The sequence below is a fragment of the Oryza sativa genome, chromosome 5, assembly GCF_034140825.1.
Source record: "Oryza sativa Japonica Group chromosome 5, ASM3414082v1".
In the NCBI taxonomy this organism is placed as follows: domain Eukaryota; kingdom Viridiplantae; phylum Streptophyta; class Magnoliopsida; order Poales; family Poaceae; genus Oryza; species Oryza sativa.
This window is the reverse complement of record NC_089039.1, coordinates 3,716,548-3,736,429: the sequence shown is the minus strand read 5'-3', so window position 1 is coordinate 3,736,429 and position 19,882 is coordinate 3,716,548. Positions and strand designations below refer to the sequence as shown.

Below are 19,882 nucleotides of genomic sequence, written 5' to 3'. Positions count from 1 at the left end.
GATAATAACATGGTAATTCTATTAGGCGTTCGCCAACGAAGCCCCAAGCAGCCACCCAAGGTAGCTAGGCGGTGCCTTTGTCCGTGTATCAAAAATCTCCATGCACGGGAGCCATTCCAAATAAAATTTTGAAGCTCCAAGTTTTTGTTCCGAAGGATCAAATAGAAAAATTATCCGTAGAAATTGAATCCTAACAAAAATTCCCCACAATTCCTCTAATTAAAACGAGGCCGAAGCGGCTTCCTGATCGGACGGCTGGAAGGCCATACATGTCCTGGCATTAATTATCACTCACCTTAGATTATTACAGCTCGGAGCTAGAAAGCCCTGCAAGTTGCAATTAATGGTGAGTATGATCTGATCTGCAGCGAAATGATCTATCGATGTCCCTAGTTAAGCAGTCATTGTGTCCCTTACCCACCTAAATCCACGAGTGTCAGAGCTAAGCGCGATCCCGATCCTTAAACCCCAACCCCACTCTCTTGCTGCTCCATCAAGCAACCAACCCCAATCCACACACCATACATAATTACATACTACCAGCTAATTAATTACTAATAATGACTTAATATTCCATCATCTCCCAGCTCAGTTATCACTTCTTGATCACACCCCCTACCATTGATTAACCTCTTCCATCTCACTCTACACGCCTATATAATTAGCCTAATGATCTCACTTTGCAAAGCATCTCATTGCACTAAACTGCTCACTGCATTTGCATGCACGTGGCCAAGAAGAGTTTGGCATCCATGGCGGCTTCGGCGACGACGACCATCCTCGTGGCGGCGATGTTGGTGGTGATGGCGGTGGAGTCTCCGGTGGCGAACGGGCAGGCGGCGGCGGCTGCGCCGGCGCCGGCGCCGGCGGCGCCGAAGACGATCACGGCGATCCTGACCAAGGCCGGTCAGTTCACCAAGTTCCTCCAGCTACTGCAGTCGACGCAGGCCGGCGAGCAGATCAACAACCAGATCAAGGGGAAGGCGTCGTCCTCCGGCGGGCTCACCGTGTTCGCGCCGCCGGACAACGCGTTCGCGGCGCTCCCCACCGGCACCCTCAACAAGCTCTCCGACCAGCAGAAGACGTCGCTGGTGCAGTTCCACGTCGTGTCCGCGCTGCTCCCCATGGCGCAGTTCGACACCGTCAGCAACCCGCTCCGGACGCAGGCCGGCGAGACCGCCGCCGGCAAGTACCCGCTCAACGTCACCGCCGAGGGCTCCCGCGTGAACATCTCCACCGGCGTCGTCAACGCCACCGTCGACAACACGCTCTACTCCGGCGACCGCCTCGTCGTCTACCAGGTCGACAAGGTGCTGCTGCCGTGGGCGCTCTACGGCCCGCCCGTGCCCGCGCCGGCGCCGTCGCCGGCGGACAAGGCCAAGAAGAAGGCCGGCCCCGTCGGCGTGGCCGACGCGCCGGCGGCCGACACGGCTGCCGGGACGACGACGACGACGGTGGCGACGGCGTCGGAGGCGGCGGCGCGGGGCACGGTGCGGCGGGGCTTGGTCGGCGTGGCCGTCGCCGTGGCTGTCGCGTGGTGTGGCATGTGACAGTAAAGGAGAATGTTGGAGATTGCCAATTCACCATGGGATTTTTTTTTCTTTTAATTTTGTGGAAAGGTGTTAAAATTGTTTTGTTGTTTTGGTTTTTCTTGTTCTTTTTGTATGATTTGGTAGGATTTTGTTTTGTCCGTGTCCTATGTTGATCTTTTAGAGTTTTTCACTGTGTGTTGTATGTCTTTTCGTGGTTGTTATATATGTAATAAGAAGTGTTTGTATATTGTGGTATCTAATTTGTTACTTGACATCGTTCACCTTCCATGTACTATCTTTTACTCTTACTGCTATTTTGAAGAAAGTTAGTACAATACACACTGGGCACAAAAAGTATCGGCCTCATCAGATGGCATGAAGCTTTGGCTGATCAGCCAAATTCAATTCAGCCAAAGAAAAACCATTGTTTGGCTTATTTTGCTTATATGGCTGGTGAGGGATTTTCTGTGACTGGTGGTATTGGGATTCTTATTTTCTGTGTATGGTCACAAGAGAGTTCACATAATTATCTACCACTGATGATCCAACTCCCTTGCGAGTCCCACTTGTTTGGCTGAAAAGCGCCAACCCAAGCTTAAGCCAAACAAGCCAGCCGATGGCAGCCTATATCTATTTTGAATTCATATAGATTAATGATAGACATTAGGAATCAGAGGTAGCTTGCTTCAAATGCCAATACACACATTCCTCATAACTAGATCAATCTTTTTTATTCGACAAAAATGCGATCATTGTTATTGCAAGTAGAAAATCATACGCGTACAACTACATATCTGGAAATTATAATGGAAAAGAAAAGATAAAAGCAATGGATTTGTATATAAAATTAGTGAACATTATAAGATTCTATTGGGCAAACCCCACCTCTATGATCTTACAATTCTAAGAGGAGGGAAAATAAATTTGAAAAGAACCAACATGTTTAAGAGGAGGAGAAATGAGAAGATTGAAAAGATACCTAAAGCGAGGCTTGCCATTAATTGAGTATTAATTATTTAAAAATCCAAAAAATAGATCAATGTAACTTTTAAGCAATTTAAATTTAAATTCATCGTTAAATTGTTTGGAAAGCATGTACGGAAAACGATTGACTATTCCTCTAACCTCTTTCTCAAAACGCAGCCCAAGACATAAATTTAAGCCCAATAACGTGATGCACCCGGCCCGGTCCATTAAACGCCAAAAGTCTATGACATATGGGTCCACATTTGTCTATGACATGTGAGTCCAGTGGCAAAAAGTTAATTGCCACATCTAAATGTGGCAAATGGTTAAATATCTCCCAAAAGTCGGCTCCAATCCTCGCGCGTCGCCGCCATAGCCTTCTCTTCTTCTTCCTTTTTCCTCTTCCATTGTTTTTTTTTTTTTTCAATCTCGAACCCGAACTCACCACTCCACTCGAGACTTGAACCCTAGCGGCAGCAGCGGGAGGCCGGGCCGCCGCGCTTGCCTGCTTCCCCCCGTCGCCGCCGACGATGTGGAGCGGCGGGCCGCCGCCGCCTCCCCCTCCGCCGATGGGGGCCGCGCCGCCTCCCCCGGGCACGGGCGCTCCGCCTCCGCCGCTGCCGGCGGCGGCGGCGGCCGCGGGTCCCCCCGGCGGCGGCAAGCCGCTGACGCCGGCGGAGCTCGAGGCGCAGCTGGTGGAGAAGGCGAGGAAGTGGCACCAGCTCAACTCGAAGCGGTACGGCGACAAGCGCAAGTTCGGGTTCGTCGAGGCGCAGAAGGAGGACATGCCCCCCGAGCACGTCCGCAAAATCATCAGGTAGTCTCCAGGCCAAGGCGTTCTAGGCTCACGCTGTTTCTTCTGGATGTGTTTTGGTGTTGCGGTGTAAATTACCGGGTTCAGTACATACTAATTATCAAATTATTGACTAATATACGAATTAACATGGAATAATTTAGCTAGATTTCAATAAGCTACCCAGGGTCCGGTGAACACTGCTAGTGGTGCTTTGTGCCGTAGGTAGACCTGTAGTTGTTTGTAGCTTTTGTCCTAGGATTTAGGGGATGTTTCTAGGACTTAGGGGATGTTTTTAGGGCTTAGGGGATGTTTGTGTTTGTCCTCTTAACTGAGTCTATTTGTATTGCGAGTGTATAATTTGATGCGATGTTTGAAATTTATGGCTGTAACCGTGTTAAGTATTTAGGCATGGACTTAACTGTGACCTGCTGGTTTATCTTAGCATCATGTTGGTGTTGCTATCAGCTTCTTATCTTCTATGGTTATGGGAGTATGAAAAAAAAGGTGAAAAAATGGGTCTGATCGGTGCAGCTGCTGTTGGCTGACTGCAGCGTGCGGCTTCTGCCAGCACTTCTGATCACACCCTATTAAGCTGCTTTCTTATAGCATTGGAAATGGAATACTGTAAGTCAAGTTGTGATAGCTATGGGAATGCTACAGTTTCTCTGATTGCTTCAACTCAATTATGATTGTAGATATTTTGTACTCTAGTTATGGTGATTGTTTTGATCTGCTAGTTGTTTTGGCTGTTGATTCTAGATCTCTCTTTATGCTTGGGGTTGATGCCGTTTGTGTCTGGTACTCTGGTCCTCTGTTACTAGGAATGGGGGCAAGTGGATGTTTTGCTTCAGTTTGCTGTCATATATCTCATCTTCACCATCAGATACTATCTGGGCTGTAATTCATGAGTATGTTGCAGACAATTGATGATTCTATTTCTTGCTGATCAGGGACCATGGTGACATGTCTTCAAAGAAGTACAGGCACGATAAGCGTGTATATCTTGGAGCACTCAAATTTGTGCCTCATGCTGTTTACAAGCTACTGGAAAATATGCCAATGCCCTGGGAACAGGTATTGTACCCTCACACTCTTCGATGTGAACATTGATGTAGCCATTTGTGAGATTACGTATACAGTGGCAATACACAATAGAATAACGGAACTTTTCTTTTCAGGTCCGGCATGTAAAGATTCTGTACCATATCACTGGTGCAATAACCTTTGTAAATGAGATCCCATGGGTAGTTGAGCCCATTTACCTTGCACAGGTAATGATCTAAAATGCCTTCTCTTTTTTTCTTCTTAGCTCCGAGTTCAGTTGCCCTGTTCTGGGAACAATTGCTATTTTATGATCTGTATGGTACACTTGATATGCAGTATATAAATTAATCTGATCTTTAGCTTTGTGCTTCTTATTTTTATACTTACACCATCTCAAACATGTGTGTTCGACAGTGGGGCACGATGTGGATCATGATGAGGAGGGAGAAGAGAGATAGGCGACATTTCAAGAGAATGCGCTTTCCTCCATTTGATGATGAGGAACCTCCATTAGACTATGCTGATAATTTGCTGGATGTTGAACCACTGGAGGCTATACAGTTGGAATTGGATGAGGAGGAAGATTCAGCTGTGCATGAATGGTTTTATGATCATAAGCCGCTTGTTAAGACAAAGCTTATAAATGGCCCCAGCTACAGGAAATGGCATCTATCGCTTCCCATAATGGCAACACTCTATCGTCTTGCTGGCCAACTTTTGTCAGATTTGATTGATCGAAATTATTTCTATTTGTTTGATATGGAGTCTTTCTTTACCGCCAAAGCACTCAACATGTGTATCCCAGGTAACCATATTTGTGTTCCCTTTTATAACTTATAAGCTTGTTTACTTTGATGCCTTTAATTGCTGTACCACTTTATACATGATTAGCATAGTTATTGCATTGATCTTATGGTTATATCGAATTTATACCACTTAGTATTTGACTGCTGGCACAATCTTGTGGAAAATGTTGGGAATTTAGCTCTTGCTAAGAATGAGTTCATAACAAAAACATCTTTTTGTTTCATTTACGTGATTTTAGTGCATTAATTATTGCTTAATATTTGAAGCATGGAGATGGTAGTTTATGTCCATAGCTGTTCATTTTTATGGGACATCTGTAACTGTAACATTGGTGTTTTTGACAGTGAAGTAGTTAATGGCTTTATCAATTAGATGATGTATATTGTATGGGTGATAGTGTGAGAAGGATTTAAATTTTCGTGCTTATGTCTGTGAGTTTGGGGCTTTGAAAATTAGCTACCTGGTTGGGATGTAAAATTTGCCTTCTCTACTGTTCTCTTCATCCCTTCTCCTGTAAGCACAACTTTCCATTTTTTTGCAACTAGCTTTATTCAAATATGAGAATCTTGCATTTAATTAATTTTTACACTGGGAAACATTTTTAGAACTGTTGAATGGGCATCCAAACATTGGCATGTTTATGAGATTTTTTAGCTTTGTAGGAAGATTGTGGCATGTACGTTTTGCTGTTTCTGCATCATAAGCTCTTTTACCATATTGAATGCTATGTTGCAGGAGGTCCGAAGTTTGAGCCACTGTACCGTGATATGGAGAAGGGGGATGAGGACTGGAATGAGTTTAATGACATCAACAAACTCATCATCCGCCAACCACTTAGGACAGAGTATAGAATTGCTTTTCCACACTTGTACAATAACAGGCCAAGGAAAGTGAGGCTTGGGGTATATCATACTCCAATGATAATGTATATCAAGACAGATGATCCAGACTTGCCTGCATTTTACTATGATCCTTTGATAAATCCTATAACTTCGACAAGCAAGGTTGATCGTCGGGAGAGGAGGACAATTGAAGAGGATGAAGATGAGGACTTCTGTCTCCCGGATGGTGTGGAGCCCCTCTTGAAAGGAACAGAACTTTACACTGATACAACAGCAGCTGGCATTTCATTACTCTTTGCTCCAAAGCCTTTTAATATGAGGTCTGGTAGAACACGTCGTGCTGAAGATATCCCTCTTGTATCTGAATGGTACAAGGAGCACTGGTGAGTGCCATTATGACATCCTTGATACTTTTTAATGATCTCTTTTTACCAATGTTCTGCCTGATGCACTTGAACTTCCAATGCTAATCACATTAATCTCTCTTTTGTAGCCCACCAGCTTATCCAGTGAAGGTGCGTGTCAGCTATCAGAAGCTACTGAAGTGTTATGTGCTCAATGAGCTACATCATAGGCCTCCCAAGGCGCAGAAGAAGAAGCATCTGTTCCGTTCACTCCAAGCGACAAAGTTTTTTCAAACAACGGAGCTTGACTGGGCAGAAGCAGGTTTGCAAGTTTGCAAACAGGGTTACAATATGTTGAACTTGTTGATCCACAGAAAGAACCTTAACTACCTTCACTTAGACTACAACTTCAATTTGAAACCTGTGAAGACTCTCACAACAAAGGAAAGGAAAAAATCTCGGTTTGGAAATGCATTTCATTTATGCCGTGAGATATTACGACTTACTAAGTTAGTAGTTGATGCAAACATCCAGTTCCGCTTGGGAAATGTTGATGCTTTCCAGTTAGCAGATGGCTTGCAATATATATTCTCTCATGTTGGCCAGCTGACTGGTATGTACCGCTACAAGTATCGTCTGATGCGGCAAATCAGGATGTGCAAAGATCTGAAGCACTTGATATACTACCGGTTCAATACTGGTCCTGTAGGAAAAGGACCTGGCTGTGGATTCTGGGCTCCAATGTGGAGGGTGTGGCTGTTTTTTCTGCGGGGTATTGTACCACTGCTTGAAAGATGGTTAGGTAATCTACTGGCCAGGCAGTTTGAGGGTCGTCATTCAAAAGGAGTTGCTAAAACTGTAACCAAGCAACGTGTTGAGTCTCACTTTGATCTTGAACTTCGAGCTGCTGTTATGCATGATGTCCTTGATGCTATGCCTGAGGGTATCAAGCAAAACAAGGCACGGACTATACTACAGCATCTTAGTGAGGCATGGCGGTGCTGGAAGGCAAATATCCCATGGAAGGTCCCAGGCCTACCGGTTCCTATTGAGAACATGATACTTCGTTATGTAAAGTCCAAGGCTGATTGGTGGACCAATGTTGCTCACTACAATCGTGAGCGTATCAGGCGTGGTGCTACAGTCGACAAGACTGTGTGCCGCAAGAATCTTGGAAGATTAACCCGTTTGTGGCTGAAGGCAGAACAGGAGAGGCAGCACAACTACCTGAAAGATGGGCCATATGTGACACCTGAAGAGGCAGTTGCTATCTACACAACAACAGTTCATTGGCTAGAATCAAGGAAGTTCTCACCTATTCCTTTTCCTCCTCTTTCTTACAAGCATGACACCAAACTTCTTATACTAGCTCTGGAAAGGCTAAAGGAATCTTACAGCGTGGCAGTAAGGTTAAATCAACTGCAGCGGGAGGAACTTGGATTGATTGAGCAAGCATATGATAATCCTCATGAGGCACTGTCAAGGATAAAGCGGCATCTTCTTACTCAGCGTGCTTTTAAAGAAGTTGGCATTGAGTTTATGGACCTGTACAGCTACCTTATTCCGGTATATGAAATTGAGCCTCTTGAGAAAATCACCGATGCTTACCTTGACCAGTACTTGTGGTATGAGGGGGACAAGCGACACCTATTCCCGAACTGGGTCAAGCCTGCTGATTCAGAACCACCTCCTCTGCTTGTTTACAAATGGTGCCAAGGTATAAATAATCTACAGGATGTATGGGACACTAGTGACGGGCAGTGTGTTGTGATGCTGCAGACAAAATTTGAAAAGTTCTTCGAAAAAATTGATCTGACACTGTTGAACAGGCTTCTGCGGTTGGTCTTGGACCACAATATTGCTGATTATGTCACTGCAAAGAACAATGTTGTATTATCTTACAAGGATATGAGTCATACTAATTCTTATGGTCTCATTCGGGGTCTACAGTTTGCATCATTTGTTGTGCAATACTATGGGCTTGTGCTGGATCTCCTTCTGCTCGGTTTAACACGTGCAAGCGAGATTGCGGGGCCACCTACGATGCCTAATGAGTTCCTTACATATGCTGATACCAAAGTTGAGACAAGGCATCCTATTCGGCTGTATTCTCGGTATGTCGACAAGGTGCATATAATGTTCCGCTTTACTCACGAGGAAGCACGCGATTTAATTCAGCGTTATTTGACTGAGCATCCTGATCCTAATAATGAGAACATGGTCGGTTACAACAACAAGAAATGTTGGCCTAGAGACGCAAGAATGAGGCTCATGAAGCATGACGTAAATCTTGGAAGAAGTGTTTTTTGGGACATGAAGAACCGCCTCCCAAGGAGCATCACAACGTTAGAGTGGGAGAACAGCTTTGTCTCTGTTTACAGCAAGGACAACCCTAATCTGCTTTTTAGCATGTGCGGGTTTGAGGTTCGTATACTACCAAAGATACGGATGACTCAAGAAGCGTTTAGTAACACCAAAGATGGAGTCTGGAATTTGCAGAATGAACAGACAAAAGAAAGGACAGCTATTGCCTTTCTAAGAGTTGATGATGAACATATGAAAGTGTTTGAGAACCGTGTCAGGCAAATCCTTATGTCCTCAGGGTCGACTACATTCACTAAGATTGTTAACAAGTGGAATACCGCTCTCATTGGTCTTATGACATATTTCCGGGAAGCAACTGTCCATACCCAGGAGCTCTTGGATTTACTTGTCAAATGTGAAAACAAGATCCAGACTCGCATAAAGATTGGCCTGAACTCAAAAATGCCTAGCAGGTTTCCGCCTGTTATCTTCTATACACCCAAGGAAATTGGAGGTCTGGGAATGTTATCGATGGGTCACATTCTGATACCACAGAGTGACCTCAGGTACAGTAAACAGACAGATGTTGGTGTGACACATTTTCGGAGTGGTATGAGCCATGAAGAGGACCAGCTTATCCCTAACTTATATCGCTACATTCAGCCCTGGGAGAGTGAGTTTATTGATTCACAGCGGGTTTGGGCTGAGTATGCTTTGAAGAGGCAGGAAGCACAATCACAGAACAGACGGTTGACACTTGAGGATCTTGAAGATTCATGGGATAGAGGTATTCCTCGTATCAACACTCTTTTCCAAAAAGACCGTCATACTTTGGCATATGATAAGGGATGGAGAGTGAGAACAGATTTCAAGCAGTACCAAGTGCTCAAACAAAACCCATTCTGGTGGACACATCAGAGACATGATGGAAAGCTATGGAACCTAAACAACTATAGGACTGATGTCATCCAAGCTCTTGGTGGTGTTGAGGGTATTTTGGAACACACCTTGTTTAAAGGAACATATTTCCCTACTTGGGAGGGTCTGTTTTGGGAGAAAGCGTCAGGTTTTGAGGAGTCCATGAAATACAAGAAGCTGACTAATGCACAACGTTCTGGTCTCAATCAGATACCCAACCGAAGATTTACCCTGTGGTGGTCACCAACCATCAATCGTGCAAATGTGTATGTTGGTTTCCAGGTTCAGCTAGATCTTACCGGGATTTTCATGCATGGGAAAATTCCAACCCTGAAGATTTCTTTAATCCAGATCTTCCGTGCGCATCTGTGGCAGAAGATCCATGAAAGTGTTGTTATGGATCTTTGCCAAGTTTTGGATCAAGAGCTGGATGCACTGGAGATTGAGACAGTGCAGAAAGAGACAATACATCCGAGAAAGAGCTACAAGATGAACAGCTCCTGTGCAGATATCCTCCTTTTTGCGGCACATAGGTGGCAGATGTCCAAACCAAGCTTAGTCTCTGAGTCAAAGGATGTCTTTGATCAGAAAGCTAGTAACAAGTATTGGATTGATGTGCAACTACGCTGGGGAGACTATGATTCACATGACATTGAGCGTTATACAAGGGCCAAGTTCATGGACTACACTACTGACAATATGTCTATCTATCCATCTCCAACTGGTATGCTTTCAATATCTATGAACTATTTTATCAACTATCTACTTGTCTGAATTGTTTGTAGCTAATTGTCATTTTGTTCTACAGGGGTGATGATTGGAATTGATCTAGCATATAATTTGCACTCTGCTTTTGGCAATTGGTTCCCTGGGTCAAAGCCCCTCCTTCAGCAAGCAATGAACAAGATAATGAAGGTAATATAATCATGCTAATTGTAACCACTTATTTTGCATAATGATCTGATGTCTGTATGTTCCAGTATTTCCAATTTTACTAACCTGCTGGGCTGTTTCCTTCTACAACAGTCAAATCCTGCTCTGTACGTGCTGAGGGAGAGAATAAGGAAGGGTCTACAACTGTATTCTTCGGAACCCACTGAGCCATATTTGTCTTCACAGAACTATGGAGAGATATTCAGCAATCAGATCATATGGTTTGTGGATGACACAAATGTCTATCGAGTTACCATTCACAAAACATTCGAGGGTAACTTGACCACTAAACCAATCAATGGTGCTATTTTTATTTTTAATCCAAGAACTGGTCAATTATTTCTGAAGGTATGTTCATTCTTTTTTAGCTACAGTTGTAATTGTGATATTACTGTGGAGTGTTGCAATTTTGAAGGCTTAAAATGAAAATGGATTGTATATAATCTGCAGGTCATCCACACAAGTGTATGGGCTGGACAAAAGCGTCTTGGACAGCTGGCCAAGTGGAAAACAGCTGAAGAGGTTGCTGCATTAGTTCGGTCGCTTCCTGTAGAAGAGCAGCCAAAGCAAATCATTGTGACAAGGAAGGGCATGTTGGATCCTTTGGAGGTCCATCTGCTTGACTTCCCTAACATCGTTATCAAGGGCAGTGAGTTGCAGCTGCCATTCCAAGCTTGTTTGAAGATTGAGAAGTTTGGTGATCTTATTCTCAAGGCTACAGAACCCCAGATGGTTCTGTACAACATATATGATGATTGGTTGAAGAGTATCTCATCATTCACTGCTTTCTCTCGGATTGTGCTTATATTGCGTGCACTTCATGTCAATAATGAGAAGGCAAAGATGCTGCTCAAGCCTGACAAGACCATTGTTACGGAACCACATCATATTTGGCCAACCTTGACTGATGAGCAATGGCTGAAGGTTGAATGTGCACTCAGGGACCTTATTCTGTCTGATTATGCGAAGAAAAACAATGTTAATACTTCTGCATTGACACAATCTGAAATTCGTGATATCATACTTGGTGCTGAAATAGCTCCACCATCACAGCAGAGGCAACAGATAGCTGAAATTGAGAAACAGGTAGGGCTCAGCATAATAGGAACCGTGTTCAGTTCTTATTCATGAATAATTCACATTTACTCACTCCTGGTTTTACTTGATTTTGCAGTCTAGAGAGACGACTCAGCTGACTGCAGTTACTACAAGGACAACCAATGTGCATGGAGATGAGCTCATCATCACGACGACCAGTCCGTATGAGCAACAAGCATTTGCATCAAAGACTGATTGGCGTGTCAGGGCCATCTCTGCCACGAACTTGTATCTTCGTGTTAATCACATTTATGTTAATTCAGATGATATAAAGGTCAGCACAGTAGTTCCTTTTCTTTGGTAACCATTTAAGTTGCAACTAACAAGCATTGAAGGGTTGCTGACTCAAATATTCTACCTGCAGGAGACTGGCTACACTTACATTATGCCGAAGAATATATTAAAGAAGTTCATATGCATAGCAGATTTAAGGACACAGATTGCAGGTTTTCTATATGGGCTGAGTCCACAGGATAACCCCCAAGTTAAAGAGATCAGATGCATAGCTATTCCTCCACAGCACGGAACTCATCAGATGGTGACACTGCCTGCAAACCTTCCTGAGCACGAGTTCCTTAATGATTTGGAGCCACTGGGCTGGATGCATACCCAGCCTAATGAAGCTCCCCAGCTATCACCACAGGTTAGATTATTTATGCTTTCAGTTTCTTTTAGCTGTTGCAAAGGAACACAAGTTGTCATAAGACTAGACTAATCGTTTTGTTGATTATTGCAGGATTTGACATCGCACGCCAAGATCTTGGAGAACAACAAGCAATGGGATGGTGAGAAGTGCATCATTTTGACATGCAGCTTTACCCCAGGATCTTGTTCATTGACCGCGTACAAGTTGACGCCAAGTGGTTACGAGTGGGGCCGTAGCAACAAGGACAGTGGAAGCAACCCACATGGATATCTCCCGACTCACTACGAGAAGGTCCAGATGCTTCTCAGTGACAGATTCCTAGGATTCTACATGGTATGTTTTGATGATTTTCTAACGCATGCTTTTTCAAGACTCAACAACATAAGAATTACTACCTCCGTCCTAGAATATAGTAACTTTTGGCTATATATCTGGACATACGGATCTGGAGCTGGAGCCAGAAGTTATAACATTTTGGGGCGGAGATAGTTCTTACTCTGCCGAGAGTTTTACATTTCTTCCGTGTCTCTACCAGGTGCCGGATAACACCCCTTGGAACTTCAACTTCATGGGAGTGAAGCACGACCCGCTGATGAAGTACAACATGAAGCTTGGCACGCCCAGGGACTTCTATCACGAGGACCATCGGCCGACACATTTCCTCGAGTTCAGCAACATCGACGAGGGCGAGGTCGCGGAAGGTGATAGGGAGGACACCTTCACGTAGCCTGTCTGCTATGAACTTCACGCCGTCTTGAGTAGAGAGATCAATAACCTGTGACTTGACGCGACCTGTAGTAGCATATGATCAGTTTGTTTCGAGAGGTTGTATTCCCTGATGTAGTCTGCCCTTCAAAGAACTGGGTGTGACATGATATGTACTAAAATGACATGCAGTTCTTGCAGCTGAGATCACAGAGAGTAAATGTAAGCAGAGATCACATCACAAAGAACTCCGAAAATGATGTGGATCTGGGGTGGTAAACGGCCCCACATTTTTGTGGGTTGGGTTTAAAATTTGGGGTACTAAACTCAAAATTTATGAGTTATGCTTGGTATATGTACACTGTAGCTCAGTACGAGGCCCAATTGTTATCCCTCACGATCAATCTCTGCCGTATTCACAATTGATCAATCTCTGGAATATTATTTAGGAAAAAAAATTCGTTCTTGTCCTTTGAACCGTAAAACCTGATATAGGGTGTTTTGTAACCTCTAAAACCGATGTAAATTGAGTTCCTCGATACTATTAAAAGTGGTTTTGACCTATGTGGTATCCTAATTAAAGAAAAAAAAAAGTACTGGTAGCATATGGGACCTACAAAGTATTAAAAGTGGTTTTGATCTATATGGTATCCTAATTAGCAAAAAGAAATTAGTATTAGTAGCATATGGGACCTTCTCCTTGTTCGACCTAGAGCTTGGAGTGCCACATCGTGTCCGAGGGCCGGAGAGACCACGTCCTTTTCAACGGCTGACACTGAGTAGCCGACCTCCTCGAGCACTTCGAGCTTACTGAGGTGAGAGAACACAGCGAGAAGATCCACAGCTCCTTTCGCCTACTACCTCACCTATTGGGCCAAGCTCCACCTCCTGCATCCACCGAAAATCACCACCGCGGAGGTAGCAAAGCGTTGTGTCGCCGCCCTGGCTTCGGCGAGTGCATGCCATCGCTGTTGTTGTCAAATGCATATAGCGGTGAGGGAAGAAGTGCCCTTGACATATGAGCCCCACAAATTGTTAGTTTTTTTCTATCTGAACTATCATTGATATATGGGTCCTAGTAGTATCTTTATTTTTTTTTTGTTTATAGCACTGTATAGACTACTAAGATCAAGTTAACAAGACATGCATATATCACATCAGCTAAAACCACTTTCAATACTACCGAGGGACTCTATTTACACCAACATTAGAAATTGGGGAATGTTTTATATCGGTTTTGTAGCTAAGGGACACGAATGAAAGTTGATTCATAGTTAAGAAACATAAAGTGGACCTTTTCGATTATTTATGTCATTGTATTAGTTATTTCAGTGGTTATTTAGTTATGGCCATCAGCGCATGAAAAAACGAGAAATCCATTAACCATTAGCGCATCAAAATTCAGTTTTAATTATTTCAAACTTGAAAATAGATTTATCTTATATTTTAAATCAACTTATATATATATAGAAAGTTTTCACACGATATTTTAGCAGTTTGAAAACGTATTAATAAAAACCAAGATAAAATATACTCCCTCCGTATTTTAATGTATGACGTCGTTAACTTTTTAATAAACGTTTGACCTTTCGTCTTATTCAAAAAATTTATGTAATTATCATTTATTTTATTGTGACTTCATTTATCATCAAATATTCTTTAAGCATGACATAAGTATTTTTATATTTGCATAAAAAAATTGAATAAGACGAATGGTCAAACGTTGGTTAAAAAGTCAACGGCGTCATACATTAACATACGGAGGGAGTATATCTTAATAAGAAAAGAGGTGGGGGCTTTACTAGGGTGCCTCCAAAAGAATGCTATGGAACATCACACCTCAATCCTTTGCTTTCATTACATGTTCTTTTTTAACACGATGAATGTAAAGTTAAAGGCGCGTAAAACACAACAAACTATTAGCAAATGATTAATTGAATTTTAATTATTACAAACTTTAAAAAATATTTATCTAATGTTTTAAAGAAACTTATCTATAGAAAATTTTTACACGGAACGCGCCATTTAGCAGTATAAAATAACACCGCATTAGAAAGATATATTTGATAATCTAACACCCATTAAAATGAGTTTCGATTATTTGATATCTTAACCAACTATCATTCACTCAGATTATCCCACATATAATCCTCATAAGGGTCGATTAAAAGTTGGGATTTTATTTCTTTTGTTACAAATAAATACTACAACTACTCATACGAGGACCTAGACGTAAAACCGCAAAATCTTAACGCATCTTCCGCTGATCTCCACGGCATCGGCCGTGTACTCCTCACTTCGCTCTCTCCTCTCCTCCGCATCGCGATCACCTCCTCCTCTCCTCTCCTCGCCTCGCCTCGCCGGAGATCGCCTCACCCACGCGCCGCCTCCCTCCCATGGACGCATCCTACCGCCGCGACGGCCGCGGAGGCGGCGGCGGCGGGGGCGGCGGCGGTTCCGCCCCTCGCTCCGTCGAGGACATCTTCAAGGACTTCCGCGCCCGCCGCACCGCCATCCTCCGCGCCCTCACCCACGGTACGCCCGCCGTTGAACCCTCCCTCTCCCCACGAAACCCTAACCCTAACCCTGACCCTGACTCCCCTTCTCCGCTTGTGCTTCGTCGCAGACGTCGAGGATTTCTACGCGCAGTGCGATCCAGGTGAGCTATTTCACGTCGCGATCTCTTTGTTGTGATGCTGGTGCTCGAGCGAGGTGGGGTGGGGGGATTGAAATCGGGGTGGTTTTGGTCGGGCAGAGAAGGAGAATCTGTGCCTGTACGGGTACGCGAACGAGGCGTGGCAGGTGGCGCTGCCGGCGGAGGAGGTGCCCACCGAGCTGCCGGAGCCGGCGCTCGGGATCAACTTCGCCCGCGACGGGATGAACCGCCGCGACTGGCTCGCGCTCGTCGCCGTCCACTCCGACTCGTGGCTCGTCTCCGTCGCCTTCTACTACGCCGCGCGCCTCAACCGCAACGACCGGTACGCCCTCCTGATCTCGCCTCTGTTTGATTTTGGTTTTGATTTGTCCCTAATTGTGCCATATCAGCGTAATGTTTGAGCTTCTAAATTACGGTATGTTCATGACAAAATATAAATCAGGGTAAGAGTATGAGGCAACTTATTACTTCTAGTGTGAGGAAATGATATTGTGGCCTTGGGGTTTGTTTCGATGTAATGCTTGCTTTGGTAGGTACTGCTTCCAGTGTGATGATGCCAAGTACAGTACATATTAGATGCATTTAAGTTTTGGTTCTTTTGGTTTTCCATAGTATTATGGAATATTGTGGGTTGTTGTGCTGATTCTATATGAGCCAAGAGATTTAATTTGTTTCCAAATTTGTAGTTCCATCATGTTTGTCTGCTTTAATAGTGTGCTGGGTTATTCCAAGGGTACATCTTTCTAGAAGTGAACACTGGTTTTTTTGTAGTTTTGAGTTGTTAAGAGAGAAAATATGGCTGCATACTCATGCAAGTAATATCCCTTTGTATTCTCAGGAGGAAAATTAAATTTCCTAAGATTTTTTTTCCTTTCCTGAAAAATAGGAATGGGAAATTGTGATAAAGGTGGAATATGCAGGGTTCCATTTGTCATAGAGAAAAGAAATAGATCAAAGGACATGAGTTCCTAGTTTTGGAGCAAAAAGGTTAGCACCTCCTGACAGGAGATAGGAAAGGGGATCAATTCCGGGGAAGTATTGTTTCATTTCTTGCAGCCATCTTCTGCAGCACTGTTCTCTTTTTTCACAGGCCTATATATATGTGCTCCTCCTCTTGATTCAATTTCAAAACCTGTTTCTGCATCATTGGGTTATGGCTGGTCAAACTTTTGTCGGTGCCAGTCAATAAAGTATGACCTAGGAGTTCATACTATATTTATCCTTTTCATGGTTCACCGTTAAAAATTACCTACAGGCATCTTATGGTCATGCTATCTCTCTGTGTTGGTGCTATTGTAATTCATCTTGTCTCAAAGAAATTCTGGAATTATTTGCAAGTACTCCTGCTTATTAGTTATCACCCTGCCCTTCTAGCATAGCTTGGTTATGGTGCTTTGGTAAGTACCATGTGAAACACAAGTTTGAACAATATAATAGGCCTTGGGTAGTGACACTTTTGGGTAATATTTGGTTATTCTGCTGATTTGAGAAAACAATTTCCTTTGTTGCTATAACTACACTTTTGGCCATAATGTCTGCTTGCATTAGAATGTGCTGGTTATATTGGCATGTTTTTGTACATACAGACTCGTTGGTAATAGCTTGATTACTAAAAGGACTATCTGATTGCATTCTACAACATAATTGTGATGTAGAATTGCAAGCATGCCTATTATTTTGAGACCTTCAGTTTTTAACCCTTTTTTTGTGGAAGAAGGTAGTAATTTAAAGGCCATACTCATTCCCCCGTGATGAATTGTTTACTATGGCCATGTGGAGTGACAGTAATATGCTCGCAAAGTGATGTTTTTAGTGTGCTTTTGTGCACCTGTTGCCAATAAAGTATGGTGTTGTTTCTACCTTTTACTGTGGGAAGAGGGTGACTCACTGACTCAGCACTTTAAGAGAGAGATAGAGAGAAATCAGAGAAGACAGACTCTCCAATTCACAAATAATGTGAGAGCACCTATGTAGGTAGGGAGGTTAAAAAACCTCCCCACCATCTGATGTAGACTGGATCTCCATAAAGAATGTTCATATGTGGGCTATTTGATTTTCTGCTAATTGTTGTTAATGTTTGCTTCACCAATTTTTGGTTGCATTTGTGGGATTTGGGATGTATTTGATTTGGTACGAAATTTGGCAAGATGCCTTTCTAGTGCTTGGCCAAAATATGGGTTGCCAATTTTATGACCAAATCTTATCTAGACTTTTGGTATGTTAGCAACTTCGTGGAGCTCTAGTTTATAGGAGCCGCAGCTCATGCTGAGTTTTTGGTTCTAATGTTCTATATAGTTTCACTTTCATATTTGGGTCCTTTGTGATAGTAATGCGGTTACTACTTACTAGTGTCTTTAACTTTTGATAATTTTGGAGGTGGGAGGACTTCTAAAGTTGTTTTGAGGCAACGTTTCTTTATTCACATGGGCAAACAAGTTTGAGCTGCCTTTTGTCTTATGGGTATCTATGAACAATGCATTATTGCTGCTATAGTTAAAATAAGGATTAGTATTATGCTTGACTCTGGAGCAAGTAAAATATATCATTCCATTAGCCCTACAAAATTTATTTTCCAGCATAACTTGAGCAATAGGCATCTTTATTTATTTTGGGGGAAATGGAGTAACTTTGGATCTTTGTGCTACTTGGTACTTTTGCACGTAAATACCTTGTATGAATAAACTACACTCTAAATTGTCGACATGTGAATACAGCCATTGACTGTTTTGCATGCTGAATGCTGATATCCTATGCATATGATGTGCCATGTGTTGGGCCATCCTGCAAATATATAGTTGTAGGGCTGTACTGAAGATGATATTTTTAGAAGTTCTGTACTGATGAATGATGGCGATAACCAGTAAACCTATAGGGGGCAGCTGGCAAAAATCATTCATGTTGACAGTCCAAAGTGATCTTGTAATAGTTAATACTCAATTAGTTCCTGTGTATAGTTGGGACTTGTGAGCCTATATTTCTTCCTTTTGTTTGTACAGTTCAGAAGTACTGCTGTTTGCTTTATCAAACAGGGATAGTCAGATAGCTGATCTGCCTACTCATTCATGTTTTGTAGGAATTTAAGCGTTGCCTTGGTTTAAAATGGGTTTTTTTAACACTCCATGTTCCATATTTACTTTGATTTAATAGCCGTAATCCATTGTGAATACTTATGGATTATAAAGCGGTCTTAAAATTCACTGAATTGGTAGTTTCATAATGATAACTAATGTTTGGCATTTCTATTTTGAGTATAACATTGTTGAGTATAACTCATATTCTGCATTTCTGTTTCTTGAAAATTTCACTCCATTGGTAGTTTCCTAATCTCAACAAGAGTATTAACATTTGTTCTCTCATTGTCCTTGCTGTTTTCGCTCTCCAATTCAACAGGAAGCGTTTGTTTGGCATGATGAATGATTTGCCAACTGTTTACGAAGTCGTATCTGGTTCAAGACAATCTAAGGAGAGGGACAGATCCGGCATGGACAACAGCAGCAGAAATAAAATTTCATCGAAGGTAACAAGAATTTCTCCACAGTTTTTCACCATTTCCCCTCCCTTCCATCACGAGTCCTGATGAACAAATCCCATCTCCCCAGCATACCAGCGACGTGGCGCGTGTCGAAAATAATATCAAGGAGGAAGATGAAGGCTACGACGAGGACGATGGCGACCACAGTGAGACCCTATGCGGGACTTGCGGTGGGATATACAGCGCCGACGAGTTCTGGATCGGCTGCGACGTGTGCGAGAGGTGGTACCACGGCAAGTGCGTCAAGATCACTCCGGCGAAGGCGGAGAGCATAAAGCAGTACAAGTGCCCGAGCTGCAGCTCCAAGAGACCTAGACAGTAGTAGCATATGCCACCCTCCTCCGGCGAGAGGAGGTGTCGCCGGCGACGCCGCCATTGACAGAGGCGTCAGGCTGTGGGTTACTGTACCTTTCGTTTTTCGACTTACATATGATGAAGATGATGCCAAATGTGAGGTAAGAAGATCACAAGACATTCATGTGAGGTGGAGATATGAGGCTATGTATGTTGCCAGAGGAATAGGGGTAACGTAATATATGTAACTTTGCGAAACAAGATGGAAGTTTATCTGACAATAATCCGAGAGGTTTGTGTTGATATGTTGTGTCAATGACTCGAATCCGCTGTAATGTGGGTCTTGTACCTGAATAACATGGGTTTATTCCCATTAGGATAAAGCCATAATTTTATGACATTTCATAACTTAGTTATGTGATGAGTAAAATCAAGAGAACATATAACATGTTTGTTCCCATTAGG

At 43.1% G+C, this 19,882-nt stretch overlaps 3 protein-coding genes across 3 annotated transcripts; all 3 read left to right on the top strand.

Moving 5' to 3' along the window:
- The first annotated feature begins 605 nt into the window (after positions 1-605).
- Positions 606-1,818, top strand: LOC4337901 (fasciclin-like arabinogalactan protein 11). Its single transcript, XM_015783232.3, has one exon. It carries the CDS (start codon positions 723-725, stop codon positions 1,548-1,550), a length of 828 nt encoding a protein of 275 aa, XP_015638718.1. The 5' UTR covers positions 606-722; the 3' UTR covers positions 1,551-1,818.
- Positions 1,819-2,923: 1,105 nt separating this feature from the next.
- LOC4337900 (pre-mRNA-processing-splicing factor 8A) lies at positions 2,924-13,332 on the top strand. Its single transcript, XM_015783814.3, has 13 exons — positions 2,924-3,315; positions 4,245-4,368; positions 4,473-4,565; positions 4,753-5,143; positions 5,881-6,370; positions 6,481-10,277; positions 10,362-10,468; positions 10,580-10,834; positions 10,937-11,572; positions 11,661-11,858; positions 11,949-12,227; positions 12,321-12,563; positions 12,766-13,332. Exons 1-13 carry the CDS (start codon positions 3,029-3,031, stop codon positions 12,955-12,957), a joined length of 7,092 nt encoding a protein of 2,363 aa, XP_015639300.1. The 5' UTR covers positions 2,924-3,028; the 3' UTR covers positions 12,958-13,332.
- A 1,894-nt stretch (positions 13,333-15,226) lies between these two features.
- LOC4337899 (PHD finger protein ALFIN-LIKE 1-like) lies at positions 15,227-19,784 on the top strand. Its single transcript, NM_001420214.1, has 5 exons — positions 15,227-15,470; positions 15,562-15,594; positions 15,691-15,913; positions 18,982-19,108; positions 19,191-19,784. The coding sequence occupies exons 1-5, from the start codon at positions 15,332-15,334 to the stop codon at positions 19,443-19,445; spliced, it is 777 nt and encodes a 258-aa protein (NP_001407143.1). The 5' UTR covers positions 15,227-15,331; the 3' UTR covers positions 19,446-19,784.
- The last annotated feature ends 98 nt before the right edge of the window (positions 19,785-19,882 follow it).